Source organism: Vigna unguiculata, chromosome 1, assembly GCF_037176805.1.
Source record: "Vigna unguiculata cultivar grain cowpea cultivar isolate G323 ecotype 2 chromosome 1, ASM3717680v1, whole genome shotgun sequence".
In the NCBI taxonomy this organism is placed as follows: Eukaryota; Viridiplantae; Streptophyta; class Magnoliopsida; order Fabales; family Fabaceae; genus Vigna; species Vigna unguiculata.
In genome coordinates, this window is record NC_140792.1 from 22,599,791 (window position 1) to 22,621,529 (window position 21,739).

Genomic DNA, 21,739 nt, shown 5'->3' on the forward strand with positions numbered 1-21,739 from the left:
TAATTTAAGTATTTAGGTGAAATGATTTGATGTATATATTAAAAAAAGTTATTGTAACATGTATGTATAAGTTGTAATTAAGCTTATTTACTAGTTTGGTCTCAACTTGGAAAGGACGAAATTGGATCATTTTAAACAATTCAGGTACTAAATTGAACAAAAAATTTAAATAGAGGACTAAATTAAAAATAACTATTACCACTACCACATGTTATGATTGTAAGCTGTCATGTGGCACGATGGTAAGCTGACACGTGACAATTTTTAAATTTAAAAAAAAAAAAAAAAATTAAAAATTATACGACTTAATACGTGTTCTGTATAAAAATGGTGTTAACTCCAACCTAATTAAGATGATCAAATTGAATTTTTTTTTAAATAATTGATACTAAATTAACCAAATTGAATTTTTTAGATAATTTGATACTAAATTTAACAAATTGATTATAGTTTTATAAATGTAATTTTGGCATATTTTTTGTGATGCAACCCCTTTCCTTTGAAGTCCAATCACCTCTTTCTTTCACCCATCGTTTCTTCTACTCTTATTGGGGCGTTTTACTTTTCTTTTGAACGCATTTTTTTCTTCTTTCCCATCGCACTCACCCTTCTCATAACGCCAAAACTCCTTCATTCTATTCTCTTCCCCACCCCGACTTTGCTCATTCTTCACCTCTCTTCTCTCTCTCACTTCCACTCTACTCCTCTCTCTCTCTCTCTCAAACACACACACACGCACCATGAACTCTTCTTATATACTGCACGCTCTTTCCTCTTGAACAGTGAAATGGGTTCGTCCTCTTCTGTCCACCGAAACCAGCAACCCAACATGAAGCACCTCACGCTCCCTTTGGAGTCCAAAGCTGAAAACCTCGTGATTCCTTCATCACCCTTCAAAGAAAAACCCAAAAACGGAAACTTTGTGACTGATGATGCAGCGTTTAAGTCTCAGTGGTCACCCTCTCGGTCAACCACCACCTTCTCAGTCACGGACTGTGGGGATGATGGTAGGGTCCCTCTGGGGTTCTTCCTTCCTTCCAACCTTTCTATTTTCGTGCATCATCATAAAAAGTTGTATTTTTTATTTTCATCCTTCATCATGATCATCATGGTATAAAGTTTTTTTTTTCCTTAAAGAAGCTGTTTTATTGATATAAATGGTTAGAACTGAAATTTTTTATCTGGGGTTTCCTTATTTACTTTTATGTTATATAAAAATTGTACTTTTATTGAAATTACTCTTTTTTTATTATTCATCTCTTGTAATAACAAGAGCTTTTGGTATTTTCTCAAATTTTGGTCTTTTGACCTGGTCAAGGGATTATTTGCAGTATAAAATTTGTATTTTGATAGATATTTTCTTCATGGTTGGAGTGGATTTTTGTGAGGGAGGGGATTTTCCTTTTTTCCTTCTAAATTGGATTCTTTCCACAATCTGGATCCGAATATTTAACTTAAATATCTGTTTTAGAAAATTATTCTGGTTTTTCACATCACAGTTTACTTCTGCTGTCTTCAATAGAACCTATGCTTTAAAATATGCCGAGTTTGCTTCTTCAGTTCCATGATGATTTGTTTGTTGTTGGATAATAATAAGAATGCTACGATGGATTTTTGGCATGTGTACGCAGTCTATGGAATCTTTTTACCTTTATATGGTCTCACTGGAGGTGGGATATTTTTCTGAACAAGTTATAATCTTTTAACAAGAGAGTCTGTGGTGGTCGAAATTGATAGAGCTAGTTTTGACATCAGCAATCTGTTAACACTTTTACATGATTAATTTGGTGAATACTATTTTGTTCTTTAGTTTTTTGTTTTTAGGCATAAGGAATCTTTCGTCCTTACTTATATACCTTCTCTTCACAAGTCCATTGATAGTAATTTTTAAGCAAGGAATCCATTACTCAAATTATTTGCTTTGAAATATGACAAAAATCCCTGAGTGCCCTTGAACATGCTGTTTTACCAATCCAGGTTGAACTGTGTGTTTATGACACAGATAGTATATGGACATCACGCACCAGGTTGTTATTTCAGTGACAAATTGTTGCCTGATTTCATGACATGCTTTGATTGCTACTTGTGATTTTAGGTTCAATTGATGGAGGCTTTTATGATGGTTATGGTATTAAGTGTTAATTACTATATTCTGGTAATGCTTATAAGCGATCCTGGTCCCTGCGTTTTGGAGCTTTTATCCTATTGTGGACCAGTAGTTTAGCATCACTCTTATGGCTGTTCCTCTATCTGTGAATAAGTTATGTTTTAACTTGATATTTTGCATGTTTGCAGTCAACTTCAAGTTATGGACCACAACAAGTTAGTCTTATGAGGGTTACTATTGAGGGAAAATTGTATTACAAGTGATATCTTGAAATTGAGTGAAAGAAAAACTTCTATTCTATTTAATAACCGATTAAGATGATGTTGTTTGGTAGTTCATTGTGACTGACTGTTATTGTAGAAAAATATGAGAAATGTCCAAACATTGTAATCTACCTGTTCTGACCAGTTCTAACAATTATTGCTCTTGAACTGCTATATTTTGTTTTATTATGAGTAGGGTATTCTTAACACACTAGAACTGAAAGTAGACTCAGCTGTTTCTGCAATAAATGAGTCCCATATGCAGCCATGAATTGGATCATGTGCTTGTTTACAGAGTCTAGTGTGTTGTGATTGAGATGGAAGATTAAGTGACATGGAAAGTTCTGACAGCAATAACATGCTCCACCCTTTCAACATTGTCCTTATGAAATACTTCTCAATTGGTCAGAATCAATAAGCCAACTCATCCAATGAAATCCATGTTAACAATATCCCTCTTCCATAGCATTCTGTTTTATTATTCATTGTCTTTTTTATTTTTTTGGTAATATTCATGTTGGTTTTCTAACACAACTTTTTGAACTTGGATTTTTATTATACTGCACAGATGGAAAGGATGAATCATTTTTTGACTCAAAAGCCTGGCTGGACTCAGACTGTGAAGATGATTTCTACAGTGTCAAGGGTGGTAAGGATGCCCTACAACGCTTTTCCTTTTACATTCTTTTGCTAGTATCTTAATCTGTTTAATTGGCCTGATTGTGTACTTAACTGAGATTAGGAGTGAAACTTTTTCATTGTTTTAATAATTAGAAAGAAACAAAGTTGTCATGGATGAAAGGTTCATGATTTATTGTATGGCAAGTTGAATACTTTTTTCCTATTCCTATAATTTCTCTCTTCTCCTTCAAATAACTTGTGTGTTTATTCCTGTTTCTATCCAGAGTTTACTCCATCTCGTGGCAGCACTCCATTGCACCACATTTTTCTCAACAAAACCCCTTCTTCTGAGCCTGGTTCTGTTCCTGAACCATCCCCAACAACACAGAAGAAAAAGTTGTTGGATCTCTTCCGCGAAAGTGTGAGAGAAAATCGAAGTGAAGATGGTGAGAACAATTTTGACAGTGAAATGAAAGAAGAGAAAGCAAGAAGTGCAGATGAAGTTCCGAAATCTACACACAGCACTCCGTATGTGTCATGGTTCAACAACTCTGTATGTAGCAGTGAAAGAACAATGAATGGTGATCATGTATCCCTCAGAGAAAAAACTGTTAAATCTGTGCAGGGGTGCCTTCCAAGCTTGGCTTCATGCCGTAGCTTCAGTGAGAGGAAGAGAAAGACAAGTCTTGCAATTGCAGCTAATGGAAAAGCTTAGACATGATCATCAAGATCAATGAACTCAATATCATATTGTACATCTTTAACGTTATCCTTGTAAAGAACCTAGTAGCAATATGAATTTCAAAGTGTGTGTGCACAAACGGAAGAGATGTTATATATCAATAAGCAATCAGATTTTTGTTTCATAATCAATGTAATAAATTTGGTTGCGAAGTATTACTTTCATAAATTGATTTTGTGAGCATAAATTAGATTTAATTTTTTTTTTCTAATACATTCGTTGGTTCAGATAGTTTTAGCAATTGTTGAATAATTTTTAGAAAACATTTTACTCAATAATATTAACGTATCAGAAGATGGTGATTTAACATAATGATATAGACTTTTTTTTTCTACAGAAACACAAAATGTCAATTTATCATTTTTTAATGTCGTTAAAAATTATGTAACATTAAATTTTTTTAATGAAGACCGGGATGACATTGAGTTAAAAGAAGTTAAAAACAATATTAAGCAATTATAATAAATAGTGAAAAAGAAAGTATGAAGCTATTTATTTTTGAATATAATATCAAAATCCATTGTACCAAAAAGTTTGTTAAGTGTATTTTGTCGGATATTGAATCATTCACAAATATGTGATGATATTCAATCATAATCGTTGAAGGAGAAACCAAATCTGAAATTAATTTTGGTTCGGTTTGATTAGTTATCAATCTCAATCGTTGATGGGAAAATTATGGGGCAATTTGAGGAAGAGAAGTAGTTGAAGTTTGGGTGCAGAAGTAGATAGAAAAACCTATGAGGAGTAAATGTAAGCACGAGGAAACCAAATTCCCATCTTCTCTCTCGTTATCAAGTCGGCATGGATTTTGTCTCTCTCCACACCACCAGATCAGACACCTTATTTGACTTTGCATTTTATTATTTATTATCAACTAATCATGTATTACTCACATAAAACCCAAATTTTAGTTAATAATAATAATAATAATAGTTTTTTAGCCTTTACTTAATAATAGCTTGAAAGTTTTAGTTCAGTTTAGATAATGAAAATTTCTTTTTAAATAATGGTAAAATCTAAATAATTTTGGGAATTTTCTGACATTTATCTTGTAATTTAAATGGTATACTCGACTATTGTAGACAACTAAATAAATAGTTTTAGGCTCAAACAATTTTAATAAATTATTTAAATTTAATACATGTTAGTTAAAGTAAGAAAGCTCAAAATTTAAATATTGCAATTATTAAAAAAAAACTGTGAAAAGATTAATACTATAAATAATTTATAGAAATAAAAAATTATGGTTTTTTTTTTCTAGTGATTCTGATAATGTTATCGTTAAAGCAGTCAAATTAATACTAGTAAACTACAACATCAGTATTATTAAGACAATAAGCCAAAAAATTGGTAAAAATAAAGGTAACTAAAATCATCTCTCAAAAAACACAGAGTCAAATGATCACTAATAAATTAATTCTTATAAAACATACATTAAAGAATTAGAAAAACACAATAAATATAATAAAATAGAAAGGTAAATAAATAAAAAACAGCCTAAAACTATAGTAAATAGTGAGTGAGCCCAACTCAGCTCACTTTTTTGTGAGTTAGAAATTTTACAACTCGACTCAACCCACCACGGATTGGTGGGTTAACTGGGTTGGCTCACCAACCTATGTACAAAATAATTTTTTTTTTATTTTTGAATATTCAAATAGAAAAGTATATTTAAAAGTATGCCTTATAAACGAACAATCAGAAAACAAAAATTATATTTAATCTAATTTAATAACAAACTATTCCAAAAACGAAATATTTTTTTTCGACCATCTAAGCTTGAAGGCCCCTGGATTTTAAAGGTTGTTGTAGATGTTAGATTCTCTAAATGAATGAACAATGTTAATTTCGAACCCTCCCTTCTCCCTTCTTCCTTTTTTTTAATCCCTGGTTTAGAAATTGTGTGTTTTGAAACAATATTGTTATTGGCAATTTTTCATGATTGTTCCTATGTGCATATGACAATTATAACAAGGACGAATGAGTAATATTTGAATCATGCAAAATCAAAAAGCTTCAAACTTTTTTACTTGGTAAAGCTTTTCCAAACGCAAAAACATCATAAATGATTAGAAGGAAATTGCATACCCTTGTGAAGGAGACCTTCTAATGATTAGAAGACTTCTTAACAACCAACGCATTCCAAAAGAGCCAACACAAAAAGAGAACATCTTTCATAAAAGATGTAAAATTTTAGAAAATACTTATTCTCTTATTGTTGATAGTGGTTCATGCTGCAACTATTTTAGTACAAGGTTGATTGATAAGTTGGCTTTAACTGTCATTCCCATCCAAAACCTTATAAATTTCATTGGCTTAATGAAAGTAGGGATTTGACATTCCAAAATCAATTGAAGGTCAAGCTCTCCATAGGAAAGTATGAGGATAATGTGCTATGTGATGTAGTACCTATGGAATCTTGCCATGTTTTGTTGGGAAGGCTTTGGCAATTTGACAAGAAAACCATGCACAATGGTCTTACCAATGAAATCATCTTCACTCACAAGGAAATAAAGTTTGTCTTGCATTCTTTATCACCATCTCAAGTGGTAGAAGATCAAATGCAAGTGAAAAAGAAAATAAATAAAGAAAAAGAAAGTTCTACCTATAATCATATAAGTGAAACAACATGTTCCAATTGTTTAGGTAGAAAACACAAGACTTCTGAGTGCCCTAACAAAAGAGTCATCATTCTAAGGGGCAAAGACTTGTCTAAAGAAAATGTTAGTCTTACTTCTTCCTCTTAAGGAGAAAAGCAAAATAAACCATGTGTTGAAATAAGAAATATCTTTTAAGATTTTATGTATTCAACACAAGACAAACAAGGAACTACATGAAAATGATCCTACAAACAAATACTCTTATCATTCATTTGATAAAAGGTGTATGAACATTGAGAGCTACATTATTTGGATGTTTATCAACATAACACTTAATTTGTTGTTTGGTGTTTATTGTAGGATAGTTTTTGGTCCTGGAGGAAGAAGACATAACAAAACCAATAATAAAGGCTGCTTTCATAAAGAATCATGTAGATATGAGAACACATCCTTCGTAAGAGGGAGGGGATGATGACAAGTGCCCTAACCTTGGCCAAGTGCAGACAAGAAAGTGGGCCTCAACTGCTAAGAGAGCCCAAGCTCTTAGCTTTTGGGGCAACATTGTTTAAATACTAGAATATGTTGTAATATTTTGGGCTTTGTATTTTTGGCCTAATAGAATAAGGTTTTCTTTGGGCCATGTATTAGGCCATAAAGGAAATTGGACTTTGAAAACATTTTTGGACCAAAAAGGGAGATGGACCTAAATTGGGCTAGAGTGGAGCGTCTACTCTAGAGAAGCCTAGAAGCTTCTAAAACTTACTCTCCAAGAATGAGGGTTAACTTCCCATGGCAAGACAAGTGTGACTTGCTTAGGTGGCAAATCATACCTCCCACATGCTCCTTTTTGGCTTCACAATTCAACTTTTTAAACTCCTTTTTTCCTTCTCTTTTGGGAGACTCCTTGGTCTCCTTTTAGGCTATAAATAAGGGCATCCTTTCATGTATTTTTCAGCTTGAAATTGAGTAATGAAATGTTACCTAAATTTGTGCACAAATCTCTTTTGAGCTCAACTTAGAGTAAACTTTTCTCTAGTCTACTCTAGTCTTCTTCCTTAGAAGTTGGTCTCACCTCTTAAGAATCCTTTCACCTACACCAATCCAAACACCTTAATCCTCGTTCCTTTATGCTTTTGTGTCCAACACCATCCATGGAGCTTCCATTCTTCATGCAAGCTTCAATGGAGACAATAAGAAGCCATCATTTTGTACTCCTACTTTTTTGTAGAAGGTGAAGTTGGCTATGATGGCCTTGTACTCAACCTAGTTATTTGAGGTTTTGAAACTAAAGTGGAGTGACTTCTCTATTACTACGTCGTTTGGTCCTTCTAGGACTATACCGATCCTCGCTCCCTTTACATTTGAAGAGCCATCCACATACAAGGTCCACCACTCTTCCTCGACAAGGTGGTCACCTTTTAGATAAATGGCAAAGTTGGTCAAACATTGTGATTATATTGACCCTCGTGATTCTTGCTGGATACTGAATTCTAAAAATTCGACAGACCATGAAGACATTCAACTCGCTAGGTCCATCTTTTGCAAGATTTTATGTATAGGATAATTTTAACGATAATCGAATGGCTTGGAAAGTAGGGTTGGAGTCGTCTTGTTGTAGTCACTAGGAATGTTGTTACCTTTTCTACTATCTAGTACCTTGTCTCTGCATCTTATAGCATCCAACTTATAAAATATATTAGCTTGTGATCGTTATTAATTTCTTGGACTAATGTTGCACTAATGGCATCTACGATTGCCGCTATATATACCAAAAATGACTGGTTTGTGTCTAGCTTGCATAAAATTGGATGTGAGGTCAGTAGTTGCTTCAATTGATCGAACATTTCTTGGCATGTGTCATCCTTAATGAATTTGGTCATATTCTTCAATAGCTTGATCATGGGTCTTGTTTTGTTTGCTAGTCTTGGTGAAAACTGTGATATTGTTGTTAGTCTTCAAATTAACCGTTGTACCTCTTTCACATTCTTAGGCTTCTCATATCAATCATTGCTTGACCTTTTTCTAGGCTAGCCTTGATACCCTATGTGTTAACATGAACATAAGAAATTTACCACCATCTACTCTAAACACACTTTCCTAGGTTCAATAATAGATTTTATGATCTTAAGGCTATGAAAACTTTGGACAAGTCTTGAGATGTTATGTTGGGGTCAGAGACTTCACAACCATATCATCGACAAACACTTCTACAATATTTTTGATTAGGTGGCTGAATACCCTATCCATTAATCATTGGTACGTCGTTCCTACATTCTTGAGGCCAAAAGGCATGACCTCGTAGAAATAATTGGCATCTTTTGTTATGAAAGTTTTTTTCACCTTATTGTCCTTAGCTTTGGGAATCTGGTTGTATCTTGAGTAGGTGTCCAGAAAGCTCAAAATGTTGTGACCTATTGTACCATCCACTGATTGGTCAATGTTTGGTAGCGAATACACATCCTTGGGACATGCCTTGTTAAGGTCTGTGTAATCTAAGCACATGCGCCATTTTCCACTTGCTTTCTTAACCAACACGACATTGGCAAGCCATGTTGTGTACCTTGCTTGCTTCCTTTATGAAACCGACTAGTAGCAATTTACTAGTCTTCATTTGGGGCACTTCTCTCCTTTCTTCTCATAACTTCATCTTCTTTTGACATACAAAATTCACCTCTTTAAAAATAGACAGACGATGTGACGTTATCCTTGGGTCGATTCTTGAGATGTCGTCAATCGTCCATGCAAACAGGTCAAAGTTAGTGATTAGGGTTTGTCCAATGACCTTTCCCCCTTCTTCGTTAATTGTGGACCCAATCTTTAGTTATCATCCTCCCTATGGTAAAGGAAAGTCCTAGTTTCTCTATATCGTCATTTTCCTTTTCTCTCTTCTCTCCCCTCTGATTAATTAGCATTGCAGCAGCCACAACCTCCAGATCCTTTATTTTTTGTGCTGCGTTGTATCCTGCATGTCTTATCTGTACAATGCATGTTTAAATTTGTAAATGAGATGCTGCTTTGAATCTGTTATTTGAAATAGCGGAAGTGGACTTCCGTAGCACATTTTTTTTTTTAGAAAAAGATCATTACGAATCTCAACATCTGGTTCAAATATTGCATTGCGGATGTCGACATCCGGTTCACATTTTTTTAATTTGTTTTGTATCATTACGAATGTTGACATTCGGTTCAAAAAATTGCATTGTGGATGTCGACATCCGGTTCATAAAATTTCATTGTGGATGTCGACATCCGATTTAGAAAATTGCATTGCGGATGTCGACATCCGGTTCACATTTTTTGAATTTTGTTTTGTACCATTACGGATATCGACATCCAGTTCATAAAATTGCATTGCAGATGTCAACATTCGGTTCATAAGATTTCATTGCGGATGTCGACATCGGATATAGAGAAGTGCATTGCGGATGTCAACATCAAGTTCACATTTTTTAAAATTTTCTTTGTACCATTATGGATGTCAACATCCGGTTCAGAAAATTACATTGAGGATGTCGGCATCCGGTTCAGAAAATTGCATTGCGGATGTTGACATCCGGTTCATAAAATTTCACTACGGATGCGACTTCCGATTTAAAAAGTTGCATTGCAGATATCGACATCCGGTTTAAAAAATTGCATTGCAGATTTCAAAATCCTGTTCATAAAATTGCATTGTGGATGTCAACATCCGCAATGTAAATGCCTCAACTAAATGTCGACATCCTTAATGGCCTTATATAGAGAAAAAAAAATTCCTTTATGGAACTCCACTTCCGCTGTTTCCAGAAACACATTCAAACAATGCATGGAGGTTGTGTTTGCTGCAATGCAAAGAGAAGAAACAAGATATGGGAGATGTGGAGAGAAAAGGGCTGTTGCCGTATGGGCTAGGTCAAATTGAATATTGGGAGTGCATGGGTGAACTATTGTATTAAATAGATGAGAAGAAGAATTTGTTTTTACTTTTACTCTAGACGTCAAAGAAGAAATTAAAAAAAAATTCGAAGATACAAGAGAAACCATTGGGGGTGCAGGAAGAAACACCCAAAGTTTAAAATTCGGACATGATTAATTGAGGTAGATTTATTTTTTCACAGCCACTTTTCTTTTATACTCCGTCTGAAAATCTCCACTTTATTCTTTTAGATTAATTTTATTTTCAAATTTTATAATCTAAAAGATTTTTAAACAATACAATCCGAAAGTAAAAGGTATTTTTGAGATTCCATAACTGAAACGTTACTTTTAACATGAAAAGAAAATTTCTAAATTTCATCACCCAGGAGTTTTTGTTATATAAAAAATAATTTTCAGACGGTAAAAATTCTAAAGACATTATTTGATTTTATAATTTAAAGTCCTTTTTTATATAAAATGTAATATATAAAAAAATAATTTTGAAAATATAATATATTAACCTCTTCTATGTAGAAGAGTGAAAAGTAAAAAAAATGTAAGAAAATAAAAACCAAGACCGAAAGGATGATTGTAGAAGGAGAGAAGGAAAGATCAATAGTAGTGACCATGTAAAAGGAGATAACAAATACTAACTAAAGATATTTTCATCAGAGAGGTTTTTTGTTCTCACAAGATAACAATATTTGAAAGTTGCTTTTTTCCTTGGAAGAACAACTTAAAAAATGACACGACGTAAATTCCACCAATGCTAGATTCATAGAATTTACATCCTAACTAAAAATCATCACCACTTTCCAAAATGAAAACTTTAAAAGACATAGCAACCAACACAATAATTATCAAAAAGCTTGGGACAAAAGCTATCTTCTGAGCATAGTAATTTTTTTATCCCATTTTTCTATTCACAATTAACCAATAATTTTAACTACCCTAGGCAAAAACAAACAGGGTACAGCTCTTCAAGAACTGATGCAATGTCCTATAAAAATCACAAGTTCATGTCATATAGCACCTGGGCATCAATTTTAGACTTTGCAGAGAGTGTATAAGGCACCAATAAATGATGAAGTGACTTTCATGTCTTGACACCTATTTTATAGAAGAAAAAAAAACTACTTTACAATAAATTATATTATTTTTTTATTTTAAATATATTATTAAAATAGAGTTATTAAATGGTGATTTTTTCTAAAAGGTGTCAAAGTATAATTTTCCAACTATAAATATATTTTTGGCAGCAAAAGCAACTTAATGATATTATTTCACCACATTCAGAAACAAGTTGTTTCATATAAATAAAACATGGATAGGCCGAAAGAAGAACAACTCCCTCCTTCATTTTGCTCACTACTTTACCAGCGTCGTGCTCCTATTCTTCTTCGTCTTCTAAAATCCTTCAAACGGATCACAAATAGCAAAATGTTCATCTGTAAAGGGAATGTCCTATGAGTTATATATATGTTCACTTTTGCTGCCATAAACTAAGCAGACTCCACTTCTCAAAAAACTCTGAAAGTCGATCTTTCTTGTATTTTAGGGTCCCTTTGACCAGAAAATTATAAAATAAGATCTGCTAATTGTTTTTTTTTTAATTGGGTCAAGTTATTATTGGAGAAGACGACTTTTAGGATGAAGTCGTCCTCCCTGTACCGGTTTCGTTTTTTTGTTTTTTTTTTTAATAAAAAAGTAATGTCGTTGCGTTAGAGAACCACTTCTATTTAATAATAGAAAAGTTATTATTTTTCTTATTTTTCTTTTTTCATTATTTTATTTTTTAAATATTTCAGATTTTTTTTAAGAAAACGGTTTTGCTTTTTTTTTTTTTATTTTTCAGTTTTGATTAATTTTTTTATAATTTTTTAGTTTTCGTTATTTGTCCTTTTTTTAAAACTTATGAGTTATAATATTTTTTGAATTTATAATTATTTTTTTTCAAATTTTGTTAGATATAAAAAAAATAAAAAATAAAATAAAAAAAATGAAAAAGTGAAGTCATCATGTGTGAGGACAACTTCACTTTTTCCTTTCAAAGAAATCGTTCCTCCGCATGACGACATCACCTTTTTAAAAGAAAAAAATAAAAAACCGGTAAGAGAGATGACGACTTTATCTCTAATGTCGTTATCTTTTCTGACGACTTGACCTATTTTGAAAAAAAAAATAAAATTAACAGACTCATTTATACAAATTTGAATTTTAATAGACCCTAAACTACCAAAAAGCCCCGAAAGTCCCCTGTTCCTTGCTAATTGTTAGTTAGTTATTCGATGCACATTTTGAGCCAAAATTTGCATCATATAGCTTAACAAGATTCTTTCACCTTGGCCGATCCATGTTTTACGTATATGCTTTACAATGCAGCGAATGTAACACGGGAGAAGATATTTCTAAATTCAAGATTATGTGGACAAGTATCTAATTCAATCTAAGGTCGGCAGCAATAAAACCGGCCATGCCTGCAAAGAAGAAATTTTTTTAGCAAACCAAGGAAGACAGTATGGCCCAAGTAAAGAGAAATAAAAAGGATAGCATAGCACATGACCTTTAAGGTCTTCTCAAAAGTGGAGGTTATGATGCAATATGGGAGCAAATATGGACAAGGATCTTAAAAACTTATATTAATCAGAGGGAAGCAACTAAAAGTCTAAGCAGATAAGAAATGTATGAGCACTCAAGCCATTGATATACTATTCTAAAAATTCCATGCCACTCTCTTCTTTGTATGTCCTGGTTTTGTATCAAATGGTTAACATAATGTGTAAACATGCAGTGTGCGCACACAAATAAGAGGCCCATGCATTTACAACTTTTTCATAAGATCCTCAATTTTCTCAGCCCTACATCCAGAAGACCTCATTCTCTCAGGTACTTTCAAAGCTTCCTCAAACTTTTCAGCCTTTGCCAGTGCAGTCATGATAGTAGTATAAGTTATCATATTAGCCGGGCACCCTTGAGTCTGCATTTCGTCAAGAAGCTCATACACCTTGATGAAATTCCCTTCTTGACAGTAACACTGAATGATTGTGGAATAACTTATAACACAAGGGCGACAACCATATCCTTTCATCTCTTCAATCGTCCAATGTGCCTCATCAACACGGCAGATTTTGCACCATCCATGAATGAATATGTTGAAGGTGTGAGCATTAGGAGCAATGTGCTGCTTCAGCTCCAAGAAAATTTCACGAGCTTGCTCCACAAATTTCTCTTTGCATAGGGTATCAAGCAACAAGTTCATGGATTCTGTGTTCTTCTCCAACCCCAGAGCTTGCAAATCATCAAATATCTTAACTGCATCTACCCAGTGCCCTGCCCCAACAAACCGTCTCATTACCTTAACCACAGTATTCAAAATGACCAGACCGCTCTTACGCATTTCATCTAACAAATCCCTCAACTTTTTCATAACCTTCATTCTACCCAATATATCGACCATCATATCATATGACTCCGGCGAATGTTTAAAGCTGGACTGTGAACCAGCCCATCTAAATACACCCAATGCAGATTGCCAATCATCCTTGTATCGCTGGAGCAACAGGTGAATCAGGTTTTGGGAGAGGGGTATGGCATCACAAGTTTCATCACTCAAGAGGGTGTCAAGGGTTTCTTCCTCACTGCTTCCTTTGCCAAGTTTCAAAGTGAGAATGTCCAGGTACCGGATAAGCTCTTCTTCACATTGTTCTTTATGGGAAAAATGTCTAGTTCCTAGAGAAGAACACAAATGCCTATATCTATAACGTATGCAACGGGAATCACCAACAATAATAGCACGATATAGTATTGAATGCATCCGGATGAGTTTCAGAAAGTTCGAAACAAACAATCACGAACTGAATTAAGTGTTTGAGTAACTGAAAATGAGAAGTATTTATGACAACGATGAATTGCATAGAACTATGGTTTATTTGAATCCAGAAGCACTACCCGAAGAGAGAGTTTTCACCAAACCTAACGAACTTCGTTGTTGAGGAAGAGATGCAAATTGAAAATGAAACCTGAAAATTTAACTGTTAAAAAAATTTTGTGAAAATTTCAGTTAGGGGTTCAGGGTTCATCACACTCACCGTAGGGGGAAATTAAACACTTTTTATTGGCCTAATAAAATCCTTCGAAAAGCATAGCAGAACTATGATGTAACTGTAAATCATCATTGTAGTTGGTCTTCAACAAAATTCACTTACACATCCTACAGGCTAACACATTTACACAACTTTTTTTAATTATTAAATAAATATGTATATTTTAAACTATTATCTATTATTTATTTATTCAACGAGTTTACGGATCAAACAAACTGGATTAATATTTGTTTACGGATTCAAGATCTTGATCCGATCTACTATTTTTCTAAGGGTTGATTTCCTCTCTCGAGTCTAACCCGTTTTGTCATCTTTAAAATTATTCATCCATCTCACTTATATTTCTAACACATATCCATTTTTTCTGTTATTCTCTCATTTCGCATCCAAACTACTATCTAATTGATCAAAACATCATTACTTATCTTTGTAACACATGTTCAGTTATTTGTTATATTAATAATATAAGAAAACTAATCACTAAGGAAATTATTCATCCATCCCTCACTTATATCGGTAACACATGTCCATTATTTTGGTTATTTTGTCATTTTGCATCCAAACTACTATCTAATTGATCAAAACGTCCCTACTTATCTTTGTGACACAAGTTCAGTTATTTGGTATATTAACAATATAAGAAAACTAACCACCATAGAAATTATTCATCCACCCCACTTGACAATATAAGAAAACTAATTGCTATGGAAATTACCTAGCCACCTCACTTATATTTCTCACAAATCATTCTTTTGGTTTTTCTGTCATTTCGCATCTAAATTACTATTCAATTGACCAAAATATCCTTGCTTAACTTTGTGACACGTGTTCAATTATTTGAATTTTTCATCATTTTGCATTATCTTTATCGATTTACGAAAATGCTATTCCAATTTATCAAAACACCTTTAAAATTTTGATCTCTACATATATAAAGGTTCTTTAATTTTTATGTATTTTTGTCCTTCCCCGTCCCTACATGTTGGACCAACCCTATTAATGATGGACAATCACGATATTGATTGTAGGTATATTTATATTATTATCATTATTATTATTTATATTATTATTAATGGCATTATTAATATGTTTACCCAATTAATATTAGTGAAATTAGCATTTGAGATATTAGTATTAGTATTATGATATTTATTATTATTACATTAATAATATTAGTATGAGTGATTGTTATTATTAGTATTAATATTAGAGTTATTATTATTATTATTATAAAAACATAAAAAAGTTATATGTGTGGGTGTACTTTTGTTTGCAAAGATGATAACTTATTAAGCATGTACACATATTTAGGAAGATAAGTTGGTGGACTTTTTATCTTATGGGAGCTTGGGAATAAGTAGCATAAACAATATGGATTTCCTTGATCAAAAGAAGTTAACAAAAGACTACATTTCAAAATTCATAAATAGGTCACATAGGAGAGGAGGAATTGAAGAACGAGCCTTAGCGAATCTTCGGCAGAAGCTCCTCGCAAGGTCGTGAATCGTTTGTTCGGTGGAAAACCACCAAAAAGGCAACAGAAGACTGTGTTCCAATGGGGAACTCTCACTGGTTTGGTAACCCGACGAACTTAAAAACCTTATCTAGGGTTAGGGTTTGAGTAAGATGAAAATGGGGAAATACCACTCATTTATTCATCAAGCTACCAATTAAAAACTAGCAATCTGCCTTTTATAGATGAAGGCAACCGGAAAGAAAGCAGAAGAATCCTAACGGCAAAGCTGCCGTGAACGACATGAACAAATAAAAGTTTAACAGAGAGCTAACAAAAGAACTATGAGTAAAATAGAGGGTGGTCGTCTAACAACAAATCCTAATGGAAAAAACCCTAGGATTGGAGATCGTGAACGGAAGCCCTAGACTGATACACTCTAATGTCTGAGAGGAACCAGGCATGAGAAGAACTAAGCAATTATGGGTTTGATGCAGAAATAATGTACGTTGGATCCGTGTGAGGCTTCAACGTGAAAGCAAATGTGATGTAGGATTATCTTATTCCTTTTAGAAGATTAATGAATATGGTGATGATTGATTAAGAAAACCAAGGAAATCCCCACTAGACATTAAGATAGCAAGTTATCTAGATGTGAAGGTTCCTTTCCAAGGTTCTAGAGAGGAGGAGGATGGATTGATGGAGAGTAAGAAACCAAAAGGATAAACATATAATAGAAACAATATAAACCAAGAAGAGTAAAAAACATAAAATGAAAAACAAGGGAAAGGGGAGGAATGGAGGATTCACGCCACTACAAGGCTAGGCTAGAAGAAGCCATGACAACTTTGAAGATGAGTGGTGTATGCCGCCACTTGCCAAGGCAAGATAAGGCTTGAAAGAACTCCACTCCCTAAGGAGGAATGCTCTCACAAAAGGTTGAAACACAAAGTGTATAAATTATCCAAAATGTTCAACCCCTCCACAAGTGTTAGAGGTCCCCTTAAATAGACAAGTCTAGGGGCCCCTTAGCAAAACAACTAAGTTAAAGGATTACAAAAGAAACATAGCATGTTCTAGAAAGTAGGTCATCCTAGGGTGCACATGGGTGAATTTTCGTCCAAGCCATCTAGGTGGCAAGTCTTCATGGCCAAGGCTCCCAAAGGAGGGTTCAAGAGCTTTCTAGAAGACTTTTGTGTCCAAGGTATGTGGGCCTCCCCTTTCTAGATGCTTCTAGAAAGTCTTGTTCCTTCTCTCTCTTCCTTAAGACGCCAAGTGTCTCCTATGTGGTCCTCCTCCTTTCTTATTCCTACAAAAGAAAATTAAGGAATTTATTAGCATATTGGTTTAAGGTTAAGCTAATCTTTTGAGTCAACAAGTCAACCCAAAGTCAAGGTCAATAAGTCAACTTAAAAATAGTCAACCAAGCCAACTTAATGGAATTTTAAACTAAAGAAAATAAACGCAAAGGAAGGGATCAAGGAACTCCCTTTCTTCTAAGCATGTGCCATGGGCCATCATGATTGGTAGGGATCAAGCCTTCATCCTTCTCCCTTTGTCGGAGAGAATTTGACCTCAAATTTTTAAAGTCTTTGTTAATGTAGGATGACTTGAGTTGATGAAACTTTCTTCATCTTTGATGATTCCATCCCTAGTCTTGGAGATGCCCTCTTTCTTTGCAATGCCACTTCTCCCTTTCTTTGGGAAGAGAATGAAGAGTGGTGTTGCACCTCTTGCTTTGAAAAACTCTTTTTGTGGGCAAGTAACTCCTTAGTGAAAGCTTGCCCCCTTTATTTTTCTTTGTCATCTTTTATTTTATTTTTGTCCTCATTTTCTTGTAGAGGTGGTAGAGGTAGGATTGTGAACTTCTTTTCTAGGGAGAATAAAACGTAGGTGTTTGCATGGCCATCATAAACAAATTTTCTATCAAATTGCCATGGTCTACCTAGCAAAATATGGTTGGCTTTCATAGGCACAATGTCACATAATATCTCATCCTTAAAATTGCCAATTGAAAAGTTAATAAGGACTTGTTTAGTTACTTTTATTTCTTCTTCCTTAAGCCATGATAGCTTGTAGAGTTTGGCATGAGGAATGGTTTTCAAGCCAAACTTGTCCACCACCCTTGGGCTAGCCATATTTACACAACTTCCACTATCTATGATGAAGGGACATATCTTGTCATTGATAAGGCACCCTCCATGAAAAAAGGTTTTGTCTTTGAGAAGGATCAAGTTCTTTGGGAACTTGCCCTAGTTGGCGCCTTACCATTAACAATCCACTTTCAAGGGGTTTAGTCACCAGTGTAGGAAGGGCCTTTGGCAGCGGTTGTTTTTAATATTCTGCACCGGTTCGGGAACCGAAGCATATTGGGGCGAGGCCAAAAAAGCATAGTTTTTGGCCTCGGTTAAGAACCGAAGCCATAGAGGCCCCTTCTGCCTCGGTCCACTGGAACCCGAAGCCATAGACCCTGCCTTTTGGCCTCGGTTTTCGCTGCACCCGAGGCCATATGGGCTTCTTTTTTTTTTTTTAAATTCGATACCCTTTTGGCCTCGGTTTTGGTTGCGCCCGAGACCATATGGGCTTTTTTTTTTTTAAATTCGATACCCTTTTGGCCTCGGTTTTGGTTGCACCGCGGCCAAAAGCACGCTTTTTGCTTCGGTTCTGGTATGAACCGAGGCCTAATATGCTGTTTTTTTTTTAAATGCAGTTTCTGTTTTGGTGTTATTCCCACATTTAAACCTGCAAATTTTGTTTAGCACCCAGCACAGACCAGAATAGACCAGAACAAAATATTTTAAAACACATCTACAATTCAAATTCATTTAAAAGACAATTACAAATCATTTACAATCAAGATACATGTTCTAATCAATAGTATTGTACATTTCAATTATATATTTGGCACATGCTATCCTACCAAACTTGATGGACTTTGCAGGAATTGCTGTAGGACTCTTGAATGTCTACAAAATAATAGATTAAGTTAAGTTAGTATATAAAAAGGAAATATTGCAAAGTATTCATTTTAATTCAAATATATATTACCGTTTCCCAATTTGTTGTAATACGAGCACGCACAGTGGTTGTCATCCATTGCATTATATAGTAACCGCACTCATATGAGCCGGTTTGTCTATTACACTACATTATATTAACAACGTTACAATTAATTAAGGAAGAAAATCAAGCAAACTATCATGAAGATATGGATAGAAATATCAAACCTGTAGAGAACACCATACAAGACCTTTTGCCTTAGCTGTTGATCTCCCTAACAACATGTTATGTGCAGCAATTGAACTATGATATAGGGAATAAGTTAGGATATTTTTATATAACATGTCATATTCATAAGATTGATATTGAGGTTCTTACCAATCTATCACTTGTCTAAGATGGTTGGGGGGAGGGCGATGCAAAGAGCAAAACCACACAGCAAGGTTCTCCCTTAGGGAAACCACAAGTAACTGCCAATGACGCCTGATAAGAAAATAAATTCATTGTTATGCATTAAAATGACTGATTATATTCATAAGACAAAAATGACTTACCCAGCAACATAAGGGACAAAATAAATTTCTTTTCCACGTTGAAAGCATTTGGTCACATATGCTTGGATGTCATCAAACTTGTTGCCTTCATGGGTGAGTTGGGGGTCTATAAACCCATATAGATCATTCAGCCCCATAGTTTCAGTGACACCAGACAGATACCTAAACCAAAAATTGATTTGATATAAGTAAATACATAAATATATCAAATAACTATATATATTGACTAAAAGACTTACATCATCCATAATTGAATAATGGTAATATTGAGTTCCTCTTGTCCCCGTGCAAGTTCCAAGACATCTTGGGAATGAAAGTAAAGTGGGATGTCAAGATCTCTCCAAAAAATGTTAGCATCCCAAGGAACCTGCATTGGCTTATCAACTATGATTTCTGCAAGTTGGAGCAATGCACCAAGAGGATCGTCCAAAGAGAGAAGAATCTTCTTTGATTGAGGTTTTTCCTACATTGATGCAATTTCAGTTAAAATGGAATATAATTTAAGTTTGAATATAATAAACATGTAAACTTAAAAATGTAGTATATTTGTAGGTTTAAGAGTCTGTACCGGGGGGTCAGTATCAACCAAATCTCTAGGCCAGGCGAGGAAACACTGGAATGCTTGTGCCACAGTATACACCTCATCTGTTGGCACAGGAACTAAAGCATACGACATGAGAACCTCCTCTACCGTGACCTTAACCTCATCCTCTGATAACTCCATGCCATGAAGAACTGTGGCTGCCTCAAATACTTTTCCATGAGCCACTAGTGTCTTCTGTATACCATCCCAAATATATAGCTGACATGGATGAGTGTCATCCATGTCATCCCCGGGTGGAGCTGAACAACTCCCATTTCCGCTTCTACCTGTTAGAGTCAACGATTTATTAATGTTATTCAATTACTTTATTAAATATCATTTATTCAATTCATAACTTATAGAAAACAAATTTACTTGTGGGAGGCACAAATGGGTCTAGTTCTGGCGGATGATCCACTGGCAAACGAATGCCATAATGTTCAATTGGCGCATTAGTTCTTCTCTCACCTGCGCCGTGATCATTTCCTTTAGTCTTTGTTCATAATCAGCACCATGACTGCATGAAGACTGACGAGAGGAGGAACCAAAAAATTGGCGTATGCCGACTCCTGATCCAACACCACGCACACGTCCAGGGTGCTCAGGTCGTCCAATTGCAGCAGCAAGTATGTCATGACGACCTTCTGGAATGAATCCTCCTTGGGAGGTCTGCTCAACCAATGAATCCTACAATGTAACAAAAAAATTTATAAACCAAAATACAATATAAAACATGAACGAGCAATTTAGATAAGAATTGTATCTTACAATTTTCTTAGAGATTTCTCGTGCAGAGTCAGAAGTGTAGTTGCCCGATGAGCGTAAACGGACTAACTTCCACTTCTGATGACGTGATGGTGGTGAATGAGGCTCAGTATCTTCACCCTCAGAAGGTGGGGGCCTAGATTTTTTCTTTTCTGTCATTATCTTCTCTTCAAGTTTTCTATACCCACCACGAGATAATATGTGCGGGTTTTTATTTTGAGCACTTATGCTTTAAGCCTTTTTCCTCTTTACCTGTAACATATAAAACCCACTTTATGAATTACTTAAATTTTTGCATAATTATCAATTGTGCTATTGATGATTTCAAATAAAGATACCTGCCATCCCTTAGATGTCCGAAGCTCATGAAACTGACGCCATGTGTCTTCATCAATCCAAGTGTATTTCAACAATGGATTTTCATTCTTTTTATGTCCAAAGACATACCTTGACGTCAACTTGGTCTTAAAACCACAAAATTTCTCAGCCACCGATGACAAACATTTTTGTCTTAGTGTAACACCCCCGGATCCTCTTGGGCTTACCAGGCATCCCACCTGCCACCCTCAAACCGGTTGTGTTAGGTCTGCAGCCCAATACACCCCAACCCCTCACCCTTCTCCGTCCATTCATACTGGGTGGGTTGTTGCCAGTGGGAATCGAACCCCCAACCTGACCTTTAACACCCCTGGCAAACCAGCAGATGCTACCAGTTGCGCTGCAGCACAACTGGTAGCATCTGCTGGTTTGCCAGGGGTGTTAAAGGTCAGGTTGGGGGTTCGATTCCCACTGGCAACAACCCACCCAGTATGAATGGATGGAGAAGGGTGAGGGGTTTGGGTGTATTGGGCTGCAGACCTAACACAACCGGTTTGAGGGTGGCAGGTGGGATGCCTGGTAAGCCCAAGAGGATCCGGGGGTGTTACAAAAAAGTGCACTTTTTTTTTGCACTTAGCGTCGGCACATTTGGAATATCAAATGTTAACTGCAATATAGAAAATTTCATCAACAATATTTATCATATTATCAACAAAATCAAAGTATAACT

The 21,739-nt window shown here is 34.9% G+C and overlaps 1 protein-coding gene, 1 long non-coding RNA gene and 1 pseudogene across 4 annotated transcripts; 1 reads left to right on the forward strand and 2 right to left on the reverse strand.

Annotated features, from left to right (window-relative positions):
- The first annotated feature begins 583 nt into the window (after positions 1 to 583).
- Positions 584 to 3,901, forward strand: LOC114186384 (uncharacterized protein At3g27210-like). Of its 2 annotated transcripts, none has more exons than XM_028074436.2 (3): positions 584 to 1,007; positions 2,939 to 3,019; positions 3,276 to 3,901. In XM_028074436.2, the coding sequence occupies exons 1-3, from the start codon at positions 788 to 790 to the stop codon at positions 3,704 to 3,706; spliced, it is 732 nt and encodes a 243-aa protein (XP_027930237.1). In that variant the 5' UTR covers positions 584 to 787; the 3' UTR covers positions 3,707 to 3,901. The 2 variants fall into 2 exon arrangements, with proteins under 2 accessions (XP_027930237.1, XP_027930238.1); XM_028074437.2 differs by lacking the exon at positions 584 to 1,007 and adding an exon at positions 1,021 to 1,670.
- Positions 3,902 to 12,731: 8,830 nt separating this feature from the next.
- LOC114163647 (pentatricopeptide repeat-containing protein At3g04130, mitochondrial pseudogene) lies at positions 12,732 to 14,434 on the reverse strand (annotated as a pseudogene). The gene is made up of 2 exons (XR_014984047.1): positions 14,322 to 14,434; positions 12,732 to 14,252 (listed from the first exon to the last, which is right to left on the reverse strand). The product of XR_014984047.1 is annotated as a pentatricopeptide repeat-containing protein At3g04130, mitochondrial pseudogene (transcript).
- A 4,653-nt stretch (positions 14,435 to 19,087) lies between these two features.
- On the reverse strand, positions 19,088 to 19,648 carry LOC146888774 (uncharacterized). Its single transcript, XR_014993703.1, has 3 exons — positions 19,583 to 19,648; positions 19,344 to 19,505; positions 19,088 to 19,272 (listed from the first exon to the last, which is right to left on the reverse strand). It is a non-coding gene; the product is annotated as an uncharacterized LOC146888774 (long non-coding RNA).
- Between the last annotated feature and the right edge of the window lie 2,091 nt (positions 19,649 to 21,739).